The 18,752-nt window shown below is 37.2% G+C and overlaps 1 protein-coding gene across 1 annotated transcript in view; it reads right to left on the bottom strand.

Moving 5' to 3' along the window:
• Positions 1 to 5,492: 5,492 nt before the first annotated feature.
• The window catches only part of LOC135203553 (anaphase-promoting complex subunit 2-like), a 69,085-nt gene continuing 55,825 nt past the window's right edge, over positions 5,493 to 18,752 (bottom strand). Inside the window, exons 10-15 of the mRNA XM_064233291.1 lie at positions 17,161 to 17,348; positions 16,314 to 16,485; positions 10,919 to 11,204; positions 7,512 to 7,688; positions 7,106 to 7,288; positions 5,493 to 6,019 (exon numbers count right to left, since the gene is read on the bottom strand). Of these exons, the coding sequence (XP_064089361.1) occupies positions 5,822 to 6,019; positions 7,106 to 7,288; positions 7,512 to 7,688; positions 10,919 to 11,204; positions 16,314 to 16,485; positions 17,161 to 17,348 (1,204 nt within the window). The 3' untranslated portion in view covers positions 5,493 to 5,821. The remainder of the gene's footprint in view (positions 6,020 to 7,105; positions 7,289 to 7,511; positions 7,689 to 10,918; positions 11,205 to 16,313; positions 16,486 to 17,160; positions 17,349 to 18,752) is intronic.

Genomic DNA, 18,752 nt, shown 5'->3' with positions numbered 1-18,752 from the left:
GATGACTAAAGGAAAGTGGCCCAGTCAAGGGACAAGCCACTGTATAGATGCACAGCCTCTTAAGATGAATATATACAGTGGGTCCCCTATTTGCGGTATTTTTCTGAGATCTAAAAATTTTTTTTTTTTTTTTTTCAATTTTATCATAAAATGCACTTTTTGTGATAAAACTATTATAAAACCAGGTACATATATACCAATTTTTAGTGGCGTTTTCTTGAGTTTTAACTAACAAAATAGGCTGTTTTAAGTTTTTCTAGGGGTTCCAACTATTCACAGGGGTCTGGTATGCATCCCATGCGAATATGTGGGACCACTGTATTTACATGTGATCAGTGGCAAAGCCCATCGCCACCAAAACTATGACGAGAGAACCAAGCAGTCTCTGTATGAGGTTAGTGCCATCAGTGCACTATAGGCATTACTTAAGGTTCTTTGCAGGGTGCTTTTGGCCCCTAGCTTTCATTTTGCTCTACCGCCTTTCATATTCTCTTTCTGCCATCTTACTCTCCTCCCTCTCCTAACAACTGATTTATAGTGCAACTGTGAGGTTTTCCTCCTGTTACACCTTCAAACTTTTCTGTCAATTTCTGTTTCAGCGCTGAATGACCTCACTGGTCCTAGCACTTGGCCTTTGGCCTAAATTCAACTTTAACACTGACCCTATCATAGTGACGTCTATGCACAATTAACTTTCAACATTAAATTTTCCCTTACTCTTTATGAATTTAACTTTTACACCATACATCCTTAACAGTAGAAGTTCTCAAGGTTCATGAATACTGAAAATGGGATTTCCCATTCCTTGAAATCAACTTTCATGAAAGCACTAAGAGCCACACATATATTTCCTTGTCCAAATCCAGACAGCTTCCCCTAACAATTTATACACCTTACATTCTCAATTACATTTGTACCATCCATTCTTTCAGCTCTGGTTAATGCAGGCAGTCCCCGGGTTACGACGGTCTCGGCTTACGACGTTCTGAGGTTACGACGCTTTTCAATTATATTCATCAGACATTATTTCCAGGGTTACGACGCCTACAACGCTCATCTGGCAGATGAAATATGACGCCAAAAATGCAAAATAATCAATATTTGAAGGTTTTTTTAATGAAAAATGCCATAAGAATGCAGTTTACATAGTTTTCAATGCACCCAAAGCATTAAAAGTAAGACTTTCTTAGGATTTTTGACGATGTTCTGGCTTACAACAATTTTTGGCTTACGACGCGTCTCGACCGGAACCCCCGTCGTAACCCAGGGACTGCCTGTAATGTTATCCCTTTATATTTCCACAATTCCTTCAAGTTCACTTTCCCATGCAACAAAACAATAATGCCTCTCACATATTCTTTTGTAATGGAATGGAGTATAAAATTTAGGTAAAGGCCAAGGGTCATTCAGCACCGATAGGGAAATTGACAGTAAGAGGTTTGAGAGGTTTAATAGGAGGAAAACCTCACACTTGCACCATGAAGCAATTGTTAGGGGAAATTGGAAAGTAAGACTGGGAAAAGTGAATATGAACATAGGTATAGTAAAAGGAATGAACTGTGGGAAGCCACCACAGTGAACCGAATAATATGCCTTGATGGTACAACAAGTACTCCCCTACGGGAGCCCTCATTATTATGGAACCTGTTCCTCATTCAGATTACCTTTACACTTGTCCCCTTTCCATTTTTTTCCCTCATCAAGATAAACCTTAATGCTTGCCACTTTTCCATTTTTCAACCTCTTCCTCATTCTAATAATCTCAATGGTCACTTTCCTATGTTCTGTTAATTACACTAGCCACTTCTACTACAGCATTGTTCAGATTGGTCCCTCATACATCCTTAACATTCAACAACCATACTGTCTCATTTAGTTTTGAATATAAATTTTCATAATAAAATTTCTTATTTGGATATACTTACCTACTGTTGAAAGTTAACTTAGATCTCCACGCTTATCGGTGAATTGGTGATCAAGTTCTAAGAAATCTTTCAATGGTACTGATGTTATGAGTGCTTTTTGTCAATAATGAAATAACAAGTTAGGTGTACAAAGCAATGGTCTAGATATGATCTTATACTTTTCATAGATATGATTTCATAATTTCATCCAAAATCTATAACACTCAAGTCAGTCCCAATTACTACATAACACTACTATAGTGCAATTAATAAATATTAAGTGAGTAAACTGATATGAGACAAAGGACAGAAAGTTACTTTAAAATATATGAGAGAGAGAGAGAGAGAGAATTTCCCGTACCCCATAAATAAAGTCAAAATTACAGGAAGAAAGCCATAAATTACTATTAACCCAAAACACACTTACCTTCGCATAGTTCAGTAAACACACTTTCTCTCAAATGCTTTACCATCACCTCATGTTGTAAATTATAGCATTTATTTTTAAGGGCAATACAATTCCCTCTTGATATGACATCTGTGATAATTTGTTGGTTGTTGCTGTAATGCTGTGTTGTCTGATAAAATGCCAATTGCTAGGTTTCTTATCCAAATGAGGTTTTATAACGGTTAACATTTTCTCTGTACATGCCTTTGTAGTTGTCATACCAGTTCATAAATATGGAATAATTAATGCAAAAAGCAGAGTAATAACAGGTGAGAACAGAGCAACAATTTCATTAATAAGTTCAAGTGTTCACCTTCAACAAACAAAGAAATTCATTCACAGCGACATAACACCAACTTGAGAGTAGAGGCCTGTGGAAAAAATACCGATTCCAAATAGTACCACATGGGTGGTTGCTGGTCTCTAAGAGGGATGTAAGAGGGAATGATATAAACATTTAATTCGGTAAGCTCCTGTCACCAGTGCTTGTGTGAGGCATCGGAGGCTATTTGGGTATGCTGTCATTGTGAATGGGATTGTCAATGAGCATAATTAAGACTCTTGCAATCTACAACCATTGGCATGTTCTCCTGTATTGTTTTTCATCCAGTGTCTTGCTGGCTACAGTGGGATCAAGGAACAGGAAGTTTACTGTAGTCAAGCTGGGGGCATCAAAAGAGTATTTTTAAAATTTTCCTTTTTTCCCTCTAAACTTTACTATTATAAATATTATGAATATCTATAACACAGATTCAATATAATAAATTTTACTTATAATATGCTTTAAATAAAGGAATTCTTCATTAAATAACAACTGAAAAGCACTACCTCATGGATAGAAATCCCAAAGTCTGGCTAGTAACAGTCTCGTTACTGCATGTTAAACACTGTTCATTATAATGCACTGTTGTAATAATAAGCATATATTTTTAAACCTATCACAAGCAACTACCAATCAACACCCCATAGGGGTATGGCTACTTTATTGTGAAACTGTTCACAATAATACCTACCTTTCCTGGTAGGATCATCAGGCTGACAATAGGTTAACATAATGTGGTACACTCCAGCTGAGTGCCACAACAAAGTACCCTACCTCTTGATAAAAAGTCACAATCATCAGAATTTGGCAATGGTGTCCTGATTTTACCTCCTTTACGGGTGATATGTTAGTGCCACTGTTTACTTCATTGCATTTTCTGTAGAGAGGTTTTATCTTTGATTCAAAAGATGGACCACTTCCATTAAAAAATTCATAATAATCTTGTGTTTTTACTTTCCTCTTCATCTTTTACCCAAACTTTAGCATCAATGCTCTCCTAATTTTGTGGGAGGCAATGCCTCAAATGATTTGGACTGTTTTTATGGCTGCCTTCATCACGGTCATCAATGTTATTTTTGCTGCATTCTTGGACACATAACAGTATAGACACCACCCTGTTTACGAACACGTTATGTTTCAGATGGCTGTTTGTATGCTGAATTGTTTGTAAGTTGGTTACTGTATTCTTCACGCCTATTTAAGTACAGAACTGATATAAAGTCAATGGAGTGGAGTACATTTTTCAGCCTAAAACACAATTCACTGTACGTACATACAGTGCCGTATTTTATAGAAGAGGTGTGCATACCAAAATCTGAACTTACAGGTGGCATAGGGGAATGCTCTGAACACAATTTTAATTTGCAATCCCAAGAAACCTACTTTCAAACCATTTACATATGCATTGTCTTTTGTGGGTCCTGGAATCCTCTGGTTTTTTGTTTCAGCGGTTTCTTTCACCGAAATTCCAAATATAATCATTAGCTGCTTCACTTCAGTATTAAAGGCACTGTATAGAATAAACATTCTTTGGAATAAACATGTCCAACGTTTATCAATCTTGGGTGATTTCAGGTCCAGTCTGTGACATCTTTCATTATTTTTTCCAAATGCCAGACAAATTTATTCAATGGTTTAGGAAAAAAAAAGGATTATGGATTTTCAGTTTTGAAATTTTAGTAAATTTTGGCCAATCTCAATATTATTTCCTTTTTTTCTTTGGGTTTAATGAATATTTTCGTAACTACATACGATCTAATTCTAATGGATTTTGTTTCTAGGTACTACTCCACTTCTGAAATTAGAGGTATCACCGTTCCTCATTGAAAATTGTGTTGCATATAATTAACATAAATTTCATATCACTGACATAGTAGATTTAAAAATTTTATTTTAGTGGTTGTGTCTGTCAACTATTCATTTTGGTTTTAATGGAATTACAGACATTCCTCATGTTGGGAATATTTCTAAATAATTTCTCAGCTTCTAAACAAACATTCATATACAGTCAGTCCCCAGTTATCAGCGATCTGATTTTATGGTGCTTGTCTAACCTCATAAAATCAGCCATTTATGGCGCCATAACGGGCTGAATTCTTGTTATCAGCGCCATAAGAAGCCTTTTGGCATTATAAGGCGCCAATAATAGTTATGGCGCTATAACATACCTAGCAGAGGCACCAAATATATACTGCCTGTATATATTTGTTTGTTGAATTGTCCAACTCCATTGTAATTTGTTACTTCACTGGTATTTTGCTACGTAGTAGTTTTCTTATCACGGCTGTTTTGCACTTTTTGTGTACAGACATTCTAGTCAGTGGAAATTTCCTGACCAAGTTATAGACCTTTCTCACTTGATCTTACTTGATGAGTGCGGCAATGGAAGCCCTTCTTGCTTGTTCCAGAAGAAAGTGTGAACATTCTGACTAAGACCAAGAACAATAAACGGGTGTAAGAGTAGGCACGAACAATACTTTTAGGCCATTGCTGAAATAAAATATTCCCTACTACTTAAGAGAGAAGGCATCATATAAATAGCACTGACACAACATGAGTTCTCCTGTGTACAGTCAAGAACTGGAATAGAAGACTTAAAAGTGAGAAAGACCAGGTTGAATATCTAACTGTCCCACTACCACCATGTTGACTACATATCTAACACCCAGAAATGGTTGGTAAGTGTCTCCTATAAGAATAAAAGAATACTTAGCCCTTGTTATATAGCAAAGCGAATACGGTTATTGAACACGGTTGGTTAATAAATATTTAGTTATAGAAAAGATTTATAATTCCTCCACCAAATATAACCTCTGAGAAATAATCGTTCCAACTAACAAAAAGCAAAAAAATGTATCAGAAAAATGAAACTGAAATCTGATGATCAGCTACTCAAAAGAGAAAATAAGTGAAGAATGCAAATAGAAAAAATGGTATATGAAGCATTTCAGAAGTAAAGATTTTTTATTACATGAAATTTTATTTACAAAAATACTGGAAAAGTGATAGCTGTATCAAAATGATCTATAAATACTACTCTAAAATATATAGTAATCAAAATACTACAGTGTTATAAAAATGTACAATTAATGTATGTGGCATTTCAGATGAAATATATTTTTTGAAATAATAACAAACCAGCAAACATCAGTTCTTTGGTAATTTGTAGAGGCCATTTGCAAACAGCAAGTGATGCTGACGTACTTTGCGGTCCAGGAAGGCTCTTAGTTCTTGAGGGCTGCATTCAACTGACCCTTGAACAAACATCTTCAACATGGAATGAATTCGCTCTAAGGGAAGGCAATCCAGGTTTGTTAACATGCCCACAATATAAGACCAGAAAACCTGTGAAATAAGAAAAGAAACTTATATATTACATCTAATCTAGCATATCTTTTTTATTAAAGTTTCCATTTAACTATTAACTTCTATGTTATTTATTATAGTAGTACTAATCTTTATAGGATTTGAAGGCCAGAGGTGGAGTTACAAGTATTAAGTAAGTCATCTGAATTAAACCACCTAATAATAATAAAACCATTAAAATAAAAGGCAAGGGTGCTACCAACTGAACCATAAAGGTCGTAAAAGTAGTTGAAACCTAAGTACTTCTGTACATGTGTGGGTCAGCTTGTACTCCCCTTGCCTGTCATTTGCAAGTCTTGGGTTCAATCCCTATGTTAGCTAGAAATTTATAACAATAACAGTAATAATACAGAAATGTATTACCAATTTTGTTAAAAGTTTTTCTATACAGTATCACATTCAATAAAAAAAAAAAAGAAAATACTATTAAATGCATTAACCCTACGACATCACTTGAGGTTTGGATGACGGGTTTACCTCTTATCTTTCATGAGAGCAGGGGCTATTCAAAAAGAATGACCAATATAATTTTCTCTTCCCACTTGTTTTACTAATCACAAATCCTGAAGATAGTGTTAATTCCTCCTGGATGTTGCTGTGAAAAGCAAGTTTTGATGTGTTATTCATTTCTCACATTTAATGATAACACTGGACATTGTGATAGTAGCTCCCCGTTTAACCCTTATGACAACTACATGTGGGCAGTGGTTGTGACTCAAGCAGTAAGTGCAAAATTGTTTACATATATATACGTATACCTTTACTAGTTCAAAGATGCATATTTCCGACAGTTTTCAAGGTGGAGCGCTCAATTTTGTTTCACTTGCAGCTAATTACTTATTCTATTAGTACTCATTTTTTTTATGTTTGGATATGTCATCAGTAAGCTAAAGGGTTAACAGTTCATAGTAAATTTAGCTCTGATCTCAGCTGGAATGTTCTGCCTTAGGTGTCTAACTATTCTTGCCAATTGTAAATGCAATTCTGTAAATACTGCTTTGAATATGAAGCAAAACAAATAAAGACATACAGTGAGGGTACCCTTTCACCATGACAAAACCTTACCTGAAGTTCTTCTTCCCTCTGATCTTGAGCTGAGGCCATTACACTTTCTGCTTCATCTTCTTCAATTGCCTGAGGAGCTATATCTGGCTGAGCTGCACCAGCAACTGCAACTATCCCCTCTTCACCAGTTTCCTCTCCCTCCACTAATATGAATATGTCTGGTTCTACTTCTTGTAAAACACCCTAAAATCAAACGTTCTAATCAAACACAAAAATGATGCACAACTTTCAAGATTTTTTTGGTAATTCCACATGAATATAATTTTATCAATAAAAGTACATTCTTTACATGTACAAGGAATCATATTCAAATACTGGGTGCTTATTTTAGTGCTTACAAAATCTTTTCCACAAGTTTCAGAATGACACCATTTTAAAAAGAGAAACATACACCCACCACAATTACCTGAGTCTGCCAGTATGTAATTTTACGCCTTAATATTGTCTTTGGCACCTGAGTTACTGCGCTCAGTTCATTAATTGACCAACGACTGCGATCTTGAAAGTGATAAATAATGGTTGCCTGGGTTGGTGTCACTGTTAAGTTTAAGGTGCGTCCTTTGAGCTCTACTTCCAACTGTACCTGTGAATGAATATGAAAAAATGTAGTTCTTGTAATACCATATCAAAAATTTTCTGCATAACACCAATCTTGCACTGCAGAAATTTAACTTTCATATAGTCATGCATTTCAGAGACACAAGTGAACCTTTTTGTCTGGCTATAATCACATGAATGCATGACAAGTTTTCATAGCATATTAGTATTTCAAAGCAGTCTGTCACAACACAGAACGCTTCGTCAGATATGAGAAACGGTATTAGCATCTTAATCATTAACTTCACAAGACCACATAAGTTGGATGGCTGAGTAAGAAGGGACCAAAGAGAAGGAATAAAAACTAAACGGACATAAAGCATTGCAGCTGGAGCTAAAGAGATACTGCAAAGAATCTTCAGTACTATCTAGAGTGTGCCTCAAGAAAAACTCATAAAATAATAATGATTTACAAGATGAATGACAGCGTGGTACCTTGTGGAGTATTAAGTTATTCTGCATGTACTATATCCCCCCTTTGCCTTTCACTAACATATTAGCCATCTGTTACTTTTCATTCACTCTACTACCTTCCTATCTTGCTATCCAACTCTGAATTGACATAGTACAAAATTTTTAATTTACAAACAATTCTCAAGCACCAAACAAGCTTGGAAATATGATTAACTGATTTATGAATGTTTGGTACAATGATCTAACACTGGGACTGATTGGTTATTCAGAACCATGTAGCTTGGAAATATTACTTAGTGGTCGGGTTAAATTATTTTCAATAGTAAGGGATTGAAAATTTCCATTAATATAAATAATACAAACACTGGGTATGTAACCAACATAATATGAGGCTTGTATTAGTTTGCAATTTTGAAAAATTTTGCATCTCTTACTTGTAATAAACTTTGCTATCATAGACAATAGAAAAATGACATTTTTATAATAAAATGAAGTTATTTACACACACACACACACACACACACACACACACACACACACACACACACACATATATATATATATATATATATACTTACCAAGTAATTACATAGATAATGTTTATAACTTGCATGGCAGCTAAAAATTGAAATTCGGAGTGGCGCTTCTATTGATTTTTTGTAGGAGATAATGCCCCACCCACTTTCAGGGGCCATAAAAAGGGAGGAGGGAGGGCTCCAATTCTGTAATTACTTGGTAAAATATATTTACTATAAATAAAACTTTATTATATTATAAAAAATTTAATTTTCATATATGTAACTTACCAGGTAATTACATAGCTGAATCCCCCCCAAATTGATAGGAGGTGGGATGAATGGGCATACTTTTAATTCCCAAATTCTAAACGATAATGTATTTGAACAGGGAAGATAAACTAGTATTGTATGAATGCTTGTTTCACCATTACCTGTTAAGAGAACTGCTGCAGGAAGATAATGCTTCCGGCTGACGCTCATCCCAGCTGTTGTGGCGTGGCTGTATGGCCGATGGGTGCCTCTACTTAGTGGGAACTATATAGCAAAGGAGTATTCCGATTGCTACAAAGCAAAAGGAAACGTTATGTAGCTCAAGGAGTTATCCACTAGTTCACAAAACCATGAAAAGAAGTGCCCTTGCTCTGGATGCAGTACTGTAAAATCAACAGACAACCAGACAACTTCTGTCACTAAATAAAATCCATTACCCATCTAACATAAAAACAGACTGATGGGTACTCCAGGTACTTAGTACCCCCAGCTCCCCAAGACTCAGACAGCTTAATCAAGGCAGAATAGGTTGAACAGGAGAAGTGTTTAGGCGACAAACACCAACGCTCAGGAGAAACGGGATCTGGACTTTCCCAGAAACTACATGACAGCTGGGGACTGCATTCAACATCCTTGCTACATTTGCAGAGAGGCAGAGAAAAACGGTCTGTGTCCGCAGAGTGCCTTTTCAAAGAACAGGAGCCTTCATAGTAGCATCTTCGGCGCCTTATGTCCACCTCAGTATTGGGAGATCCCGAGGAAAGAACATGCACTGACTTCTGGACACCTTTCCAATGGATGTCTGCTAAATCCTGGGACTGTTCAACGGGATCAACTGAGGGGGCGCCTACCCGTGGGCAAACACTATCCTCTCTTGGACTACCAGTATGTCGCCTTCCTGGTGGTCCAAGAGAGGTTGATAGGGTAGACACCTCCTCCACAAACACTGCACTAGCACTCACACTAACACTGAGCATTAATCTAGTCCATGAGGACTTTCACCGATGTACTTAAACGCTTCATAGTATTGGCTATGACCCTGAACTTCTGATTAACGTGGGCTTCAAGGCTGGCAATGGCATTAGGGTAAAAAAACATGGGGGTCTGGCAAGGCAGAGCTTGGAATAGTAGGATGACTGGTTAAGGTGGAAAATGCAAAAAAGTAGAGAACAACACATCCGATTTAGGAGAACTGAAAACTAGCTACATTCTTAGCCTCTGCTTTAATTACCACTTTTCTCTTTCTGTCACATTCTAATTTATCTAAATGCGCCTTAAGGGTCTTCCACATCCCCTGATGCCAATCCTTACATTCCGGACAAGTCAAATTTATAGAACTTGTCTGTCCCCTACAATTGGTGCAGATTGTATGGGTGTCATATGACGCTTTGGTCAGTCTAGTCTTGCAGCAACCTAATACTAGCACTACTAGTGTCAGACAAAATCAGACATAATCAAGAAGGTCAAAATAAACCTGAGTTATCTAAAATAGCATGAAGGCTACTAAAAAAGAAACCAAGAGTTTATCACCAAACAGATACACCAAAGAACCATCTGGTGATCAATTTCAAAGTAAAGCTGCTTTGAACTGCTGATTCAGTTGTTGACTGGCAGAAACGAACTGAACTCTTCAGCTGTGCTGTACCCATCTTTCCCTGCAAGTAAGTGGGGCATTGTCTTCTATACAAAAACAATAAAAGGGCTACCACGAACTTTAATTTTTGTCTGCCGCACAAGTTAAAAACATTAGCTATGTAATTACTTGGTAAGTTACTTGTGTAAAAGATAACTTTCTTTTGGTCATTAACTTCTTTAATGTACAACCTGGCATTCTACTTTTGGTTTTTTTAACTCTTACCAAGTCACAAGTTTACCCTGTGGCATCAATAGCAGATGAGGTACAAAGAGGAAAGAGCCAATGGCCTAAAAGAAATTTGGTCTTCCTTAGCTATTTCAAATTCATAGTCTAGTGTAATGATTCGTTAACTTTCATGAAGCAGAATAGAGTACTTACTTGGCCTAGATGAGGCTTCCAGTTCAGCGTTCTATTGCCTTTTAGATCCTGGAAGGCTTCAGTGTAAGTTTCCAGTTCTTTCGTAACTTCTTCTGGAAGATGCAGCCTTTCCTCCTTAAAAGATGGCCAGAACTGAGCAGAGAGAATCATGGATGACACTGGGAATTTCTGCTTGCTACGATGTCTGTTCTCATCAGAATGGATAATGCTGTTTATTCTTTTGGAGTCTGCTACATCTTTAACCATTACCTCACATTTGTGAAGGAGGGTTACTGTTTCTCCAAACCTAAAATAAAATGAAAAAATAAAATGAAAGACTTGAGACATTTACTTGAATTATCACATTAGAAGCAGGGTACAAAATGAATACACAGTACCTTGTTACTTAACCTAAATTATCTTATGTCAACTACATTGCGGATATCAACAGTTTTCAGCAAATGTTGCCTAAAGTACTGCAAACAGAAACAATTAAGCAACATAATATTTCAAATAAATAATTTTCAACTGCTGCTAACTGAAAAAATATCATTCTGAGGTCTGTTTCTCAGAGGCTGACCACTCCAAAGTATGAAAGCTATATAAATCAAAACACCTACAAATTCAATGACAATGATGTTACTTACAAGGACAAAATTTACAAGTGCATAGTGTTTGCCACAATAAATTAACCTCATATTCTTGTAACTTCATACATACTGGCCAACTGTTTTTTCCCTAAAAATGTTCATATATTTAGCATAAATTATTAGTTACTTTTCTATATACTGCATAAAGAACTAAGTATGTGTGAGCCTACAGAATATATCCTTCCACACACACTTTTACTCAACAGAACACAAGAACTTCAACATTTCTGAGAGAGAGAGAGAGAGAGAGAGAGAGAGAGAGAGAGAGAGAGCGAGAGGAGAAAGAGAGGAAGAAAGAAGAGAGAGAGAGAAGAGGAGAGAGAGAGAGAGAAGAGAGAGAGAGAAAAAAATTTCAGTAGTCAACTAGAGCAATTACACAGCTTTAAGAATTTGATTACAAATTTGAATCCACAAACATATTGTAGTATTATTATTTGTGGTAGGTCCTAGATATCAAACTATTTCTTTATGTTGTTTTCTAATGTTTAATGTTTTGTAGCATGATTTGTCATAACTTATGTGCTTGTGTTCATGTGTGCATGAATATTGATAGTTATTGTCTGTTTTTTCTGTTACAGATGTGGTAGTTTGGTAATGTGTTGAATAAAGCTTGGAATCTGTCACCAAGTGTTTACTTTCATTACAATTTATTCAACACACTACCTATCATGGCCAAGCTGCTGAAGCCGTCCAGACTGGACACAGATCCCAGCTCGCCCACTGCAGCCAAAGAGTGGAAGCACTGGCATAAAACATTCACCAACTTCATAGAAGAAAGTGGAGATGCTGCACCAGACAAGTTGAGGGCATTAGTGAATTGTGTGTCCCCGAGTGTGTATGAACTCATTGAAGACTGTAGTACTTTTGAGAGTGCAATCGCCAAACTGGAGAGTGCTTATGTCAAGTTGCCGAATGAAGTTTTTTGCTAGGCATGTTTTGGCGACACGACGACAGCAGTCAGGAGAATCCCTTGATGAATTTCTGAGGGAGCTACATAAGCTAAGCAAGGATTGTAACTTCCAGGCAGTCACAGCTGAGCAATATCGGCAGAGTAGTACGTGATGCATTTATCAATGGTATTGCCTCAGCATTTATTCGTCAGCGCCTACTAGAAAATAAGTCACTGAAACCTGGAGGCTGCACACAGTCAAGCTCGTACGTTGGATCTTTGCCCAGCGTAGTGCGACGCGTATGCATCTCCACCCATTCCTCATACTGCTGCTTTAGTTCCAGAGTGGCAGGCACAGCCCAGAGGTGACCAGCAGCAGCAGCCAACAAAAGAAGAAGCAGAAAGAAGTTCACCTGGAGATTCAGCTGTTGCTGCTGCTTACTTATCTAAGAGGAAAAATGCTATTTTTTGTGGTAATGCACTCCACAGTACAGGTAGAGTGAGTTGTCCTGCACGTACTGTTAAATGTAACAAATGTGGTAAAACAGGTCATTTTGCAAAAGTCTGTAAAAAATCAATGGCTTTCAGGTAGTACTACTGCTGCATTGTATAATCCCACTTTGCTTACAAATAGCTGCCACATATCCAAAGAATCTTTCACATGCAGCTACAAACATTACTGTAAATGGCCATTCATTGAAGGCACTAATTGATTCTTGTAGTTCAGATAGTTTTATACGTGAGGAAGTAGCACAGAAACTAAATTTGACAATAGTTCCTGTAGGTACAGCAGTCTCAATGGCATCAAAATCTTTAAATGCTAGTTCCCCTGGGTTTGTTACAGCAGACTTAGTGCACCTTGATCAGAGATATCCTTGTATCCAGCTCGGGGTCCTGAAGGATTTATGTTGTGATGTTATCTTAGGTTATGACTTTCAAAAGCAACACCAGAGCGTAACTTTTCAATATGGAGGGAATAAACCAAGTTTAAAGATAACTGGAGCCAAACCTGTCTGTGTATTAGCAACAGCTGATATCGATGAACCGTCATTGTTTCCAAACTTGCCTCAACAGTGTAAACCCATTGCAGTTAAATCTAGACGCTATAGCCAGGATGACCAGCTGTTTGTAAAAGACCAGATATCACATTTACTATCTGAAGGTATCATTGAGCCAAGTATATCCCCTTGGCGATAAAGCACAGGTTTGTATAATTGTCAAAGATTCACTTGGGCAGGCACAAAAAAGAGACTTTGCATTGATTATTCCCAGACCATTAACCAATACACAGAACTAGATGCATACCCCCTCCCAAGGATAGAGGATATGGTGCATGACCTTGCAAAATATAAGGTGTTCTCCACATTTGACTTAAAGAGTGCATATCACCAAATCAGCATTAAAGAGAGTGAGAGGAAGTACACTGCTTTGTTTTGAGGGTGCAGGGAAATTGTTTCAGTTTTGTAGGATTCCATTTGGTGTCACGAATGGTGTAGCTGCTTTCCAAAGAGCTATGGATAAAACTAGTTGAAGATGAGAACCTCAAAGATACTTTTCCCATATCTAGATAATATTACTGTAGGTGGATTAACTCAGGCTGAACATGATGAAAACGTTCAAAAGTTCTTGGATGTGGTTCAGAAACGGAAGATCACCCTAAATGAAGTGAAATCAGGTTGTGTCTGTTCTACAACTCAATGTTCTAGGGTATTGTGTCGGTAATAATGTGATAAAGCCTGACCCCTGACAGATTACGTCCCCTTCAAGAATTACCGCCTCCACAAATATGGGGTCTCTGCGAAGAGCTCAAGGGTTGTTTGCATATTATGCCAAAATGGATCCCTCGTTTTTTCTGATATGATTCATCCTTAGTGAACACAAAAACTTTTCCACTGAGTGAGCCAGCACTAGCTGCTTTTAACTCCTTAAAAAAACAACTTATGGATGTTTCACTACGGTCTGTGGATGAGAGCCTTCCCTTTGTTGTGGATGTGATGCTTCGGAAGTTGCTGTTTCAGCAGTCTTAAACCAGGGTGACCGGCCGGCCGGTAGCTTTTATGTCAAGAACGCTCCAGGGTAGTGAGTTTGCATTATCCAGCAGTGGAAAAGGAGGCTACCGCTATTATTGAAGCTGTTCGCAAGTGGAGCCATTTCTTAGCAAGACGACATTTTACTCTGATTTACTTGATCAGCGATCCGTGATGTTCATGTTAGACAGCAGGAAGAGAACTAAAATAAAGAATACAAGATACAAGAGTGGAGGTTGGAGCTGGCATCGTACAGCTATACCATACAGTTATCGTCCTGGGAAACAGAATATTGCACCGGACACCCTGACTCGTGCCTATTGTTGTTCTATTTCTTTAATGTCGAATCTCACTGACATCCACGAGAACCTCTGCCATCCTGGGGTCACTCGTCTTTTGCACTTTGTGCGATCTAAAAACCTCCCCTTTTCAACAGATGACGTGAAAAGAGTGTGTGCTTCCTGTAAAATCTGTGCACGACAAAAACCGCAATTCCATCATCCAGGAAAAGGAGTCCTCATAAAGGCCACCCAGCCAATGGAACGTCTTAGTATTGATTTCAAGGGGCCTCTGCCCTCTACCACGAACAACAAGTACATTCTTACGGTTATTGACGAGTATTCACGTTTCCCCTTTTGTGTTTCCCTGTCCAAACATTGCATTCTAAAACAGTGATCAAATGTCTTGAATCTATCTTTAGCCTTTGTGGAATGCCTAGTTTTATTCATTCAGATCAAGGTTCCTTCTTTCATGTCCCAGGAACTGAAAATGTACCTTCTCAGAAAGGGGTTGCAACAAGCAAAACAAAACACCTTATCATCCGATGGGGAACGGCCAGGTGAGAGATACAATGGTATTATTTGGAAATCTATTCTTTTAATACTTGAAACTCGTAACTTTGAAGACTCAACACTGGGAGATAGTACTTCCTGAGGTTTTGCATTCAGTTAGGTCGCTCTTATGTACAGCAACCAATGAAACCCCTCATGAACGTTTCTTTAGGTTCAGCGACGCTCTAGTCTTGGAAATACATTACCATCATGGCTTTTGACTCCTGGACCCGTACTATTGCGACGACATGTTAGGTCTTAGCAAACATGAACCGTTAATAAACTGATCAGGTTCAACTCATGAATGCAAACCCAATGTATGCAAATGTCAAATATCCAGACGGAAGAGAATCAACTGTGTCTACTCGTTGACTTAGCTCCAAGTCCTGAGGGTGCAATGATTCCTGTACACCAGGTTGAATCGTTAAGAGAGATGGAGTCCCCAATACACCTGGAGTGCAGGATGCACAAACTCATGTTACACCTGAAGTGCAGGATGCCCAAACAAAACCTCATGACAGTTCACAAACTAATGATAGCCGTGATTCTCATGTGCCCAGTGAGCCCACTGAGCTAAGAAGATCCACTCGTGTTGTCAAGACCTCCTGATCGCTACGGATGGGAATTAAACCAATACATTTGTTTAGTTTAACAGTGAAATTTTCTAGGAGGGGAGAATGTAGTATTATTATTTGTGGTAGGTCCTAGATATCAAACTATTTCTTTATGTTGTTTTCTAATGTTAATGTTTTGTAGCATGATTGTCATAACTTATGTGCTTGTGTTCATGTGTGCATGAATATTGATAGTTATTGTCTGTTTTTCTGTTACAGATGTGGTAGTTTGGTAATGTGTTGAATAAAGCTTGGAATCTGTCACCAAGTGTTTACTTTCATTACACATATTACTAATCAATAAACAATGAAAAATTAATAGTTTCCTTCTTGATCATTTTTCCCACAAAAATGAAAAACACAGCTAGTTTAAACACGTGGCAACCTGATTAGAAATTCCACATACCTGACTTTCAGGTGCTCCAAGTATCGAATTTCTCTTTCAGTATCATAACTAAACTGAGAGAGTATCCGGTCTGCAAGAATCGTTCGATACTCCGTAATGAAGACATCTTTGCTTCCATAGATGTTGACGAGCATAGATATTATATCTGCTGTTCTCTGAGACTTTGATTTCACTGTAACAAAAAAAAAAAAAAATAATAAGAAGAGTATTGTTATATGAAATTAAAATTCCTATTAAAACACTGATAATGAAATGAAAAACAGCACATGAAAAACAATGATAAGGTATTTGTACAATGTAAAAGTATCACCTTACTGAAGCTTATCACTTTGGTACAAGTACACAAACAACTGAAAATCGACCAGGAAGTCTCTGTACTTCCAGCAGGTGAGGAAGACCCACATGGCAATGTACAGAATATATATACAATTTAGGCTGATGGTCAAGCACTGGGACCTATGAAGTCAATCAAAATTGAAAGGAAAAGGTTACAAAGATGTTACAGGAAGAAAACCTTACAGTTGAGAAATGAAGTAACTGTTGGAAGAGGTTGGAAAGTCAGATGGAAAATACGACTATGAATGGGGGTATAGTAAAATGAATGAAAGGGGTTGCAGCTAGAGGCCCCATGGACGGTGCAGATACTTTAAGCAACGTTTACAGTGCACCAAGCATGAGGTGCACTGATGGCACTTATCCCCTATGGGGCATAAGGTGCACATGCAGTGGCACTTTTCTTCATTTAACCCATCAATTTGGTATGACTAAGTCAATTTCATATGGAATACAGTATAATTAAAATCAAGACATTTTGTATAACAAATAAAACTGATGGAATTCAACTTACAGCTATGCGCATGTACGGGATCAGGAGTCCATGTCTCCCAGTTGTCCATATTGTCATCTTCACTGTGAGAATCATCAAGCACTAAGGGTGCCGCTACAAGCAACTCTTCTGAAAGCTCAGAGGAGCTTTCGTCTGTCAAGCTTGTAACGATGTATCTGACTGTGTCTTCACGTCCTCGGAGATACTGCCTACGGTAAAAACAAAAGTTACTAACAATGGTTACATAAAAAGATAAACAAAAATTATTTCCCACTTGTTCATGATTCACTTACAAAAATTAAAGGCAAAATATATTTTATGTCTCACTTCTTTGTAACAGAGACATCAGACTGAATAGGATTTTATTACAAAATGTTATTTATTGATTATAGGCAGTCCCCGGGTTACGACGGGGGTTCCATTCTTGAGACATGTTGTAACCCGAAAATTGTTGTAAGCCGGAAAATTGTCAAAAATCCATAGAAAACCTTACTTTTAATGCTTTGGGTGCATTCAAAACTATGTAAACTGCACTCGTATTCCATTTTTTCATAAAAAACCTTCAAATATTGATTATTTTGTATTTTTGGTGTCATATTTCTTCTGCCAGATCAGTGTTGTAGGCGTCGTAACCCTGAAACATGCATCGTAACCCTGGAAATAATTTCTGATGAATATAATTGAAAAGTGCCTTAACCTCGGAACGTTGTAAGCCGAACCCGTCATAACCCGGGAACAGCCTGTATCAATTTTCTTCAAACTAACATACTAAACTGCAAAAGTAAGACTTATTAGAATCCACAAATATTTAGAAGCCCTATAAAAATGCTAAAAACTGCATTTTTGGTAGTTCAGACTCAAGAATAACCCACTAAAAATGCCTATATCTGTTTTTTTTAATAGTCTTATCACAAAAAGTGCATTTAATCATGAAAATGATACAAAAATATGGTAATTTGTGGATATATCTCATAGAAAAAATCTGTGACAACACAAATTACCCATGAATAGGTAGATATGGTCCATAGAGAAATCTGCGAATACGTGAGTCCGCGAATTTTGAGAACATGAAGATAAAGATTTATATAAAGATCTCGCAAAGGTGGTCATTCTTGGAAATAAAGTGAAATTAAAAATATTGTATTACCATTAATATAAGAAACAAGATTACTAGAATCTTTATTGCCATGTGAGTAAATACAGTTGACCTTCGGTATTCGCGTACCATGACATCCCCTGAATAGCTAAAATCCAAGAATACTTGACACCCCTCTGGTTATAACTGCCAATTTTGATAGCTCAAACACCAAAAAACCCCTCTAAAAATGTTTATACCTGAGAATCTCAACAGTTTCATCACAAAAAGAGCATTTTGTCATGAAAATATGAAAATACAGTAATACGTGAATATTTCTTAGTAAACAATGCTGTGAATAAGTGAATTTTCCACAAATAATGTCCACAGAAAAATCTGCAAACAGGTGAAGCCATGAATCCGGAATTGCGAACAGGCGGGGGTCCACCGAATACAGTATATAATACAAATTTTCTTTTCAACAAAAAAGTTCTTTAACTAACTATTACATGAAAAGGCATCTTTTTTAAAATACGTA

Source organism: Macrobrachium nipponense, chromosome 36 (assembly GCF_015104395.2).
Source record: "Macrobrachium nipponense isolate FS-2020 chromosome 36, ASM1510439v2, whole genome shotgun sequence".
NCBI lineage: Eukaryota > Metazoa > Arthropoda > Malacostraca > Decapoda > Palaemonidae > Macrobrachium > Macrobrachium nipponense.
This window is presented reverse-complemented; position numbering and strand designations above follow the sequence as displayed.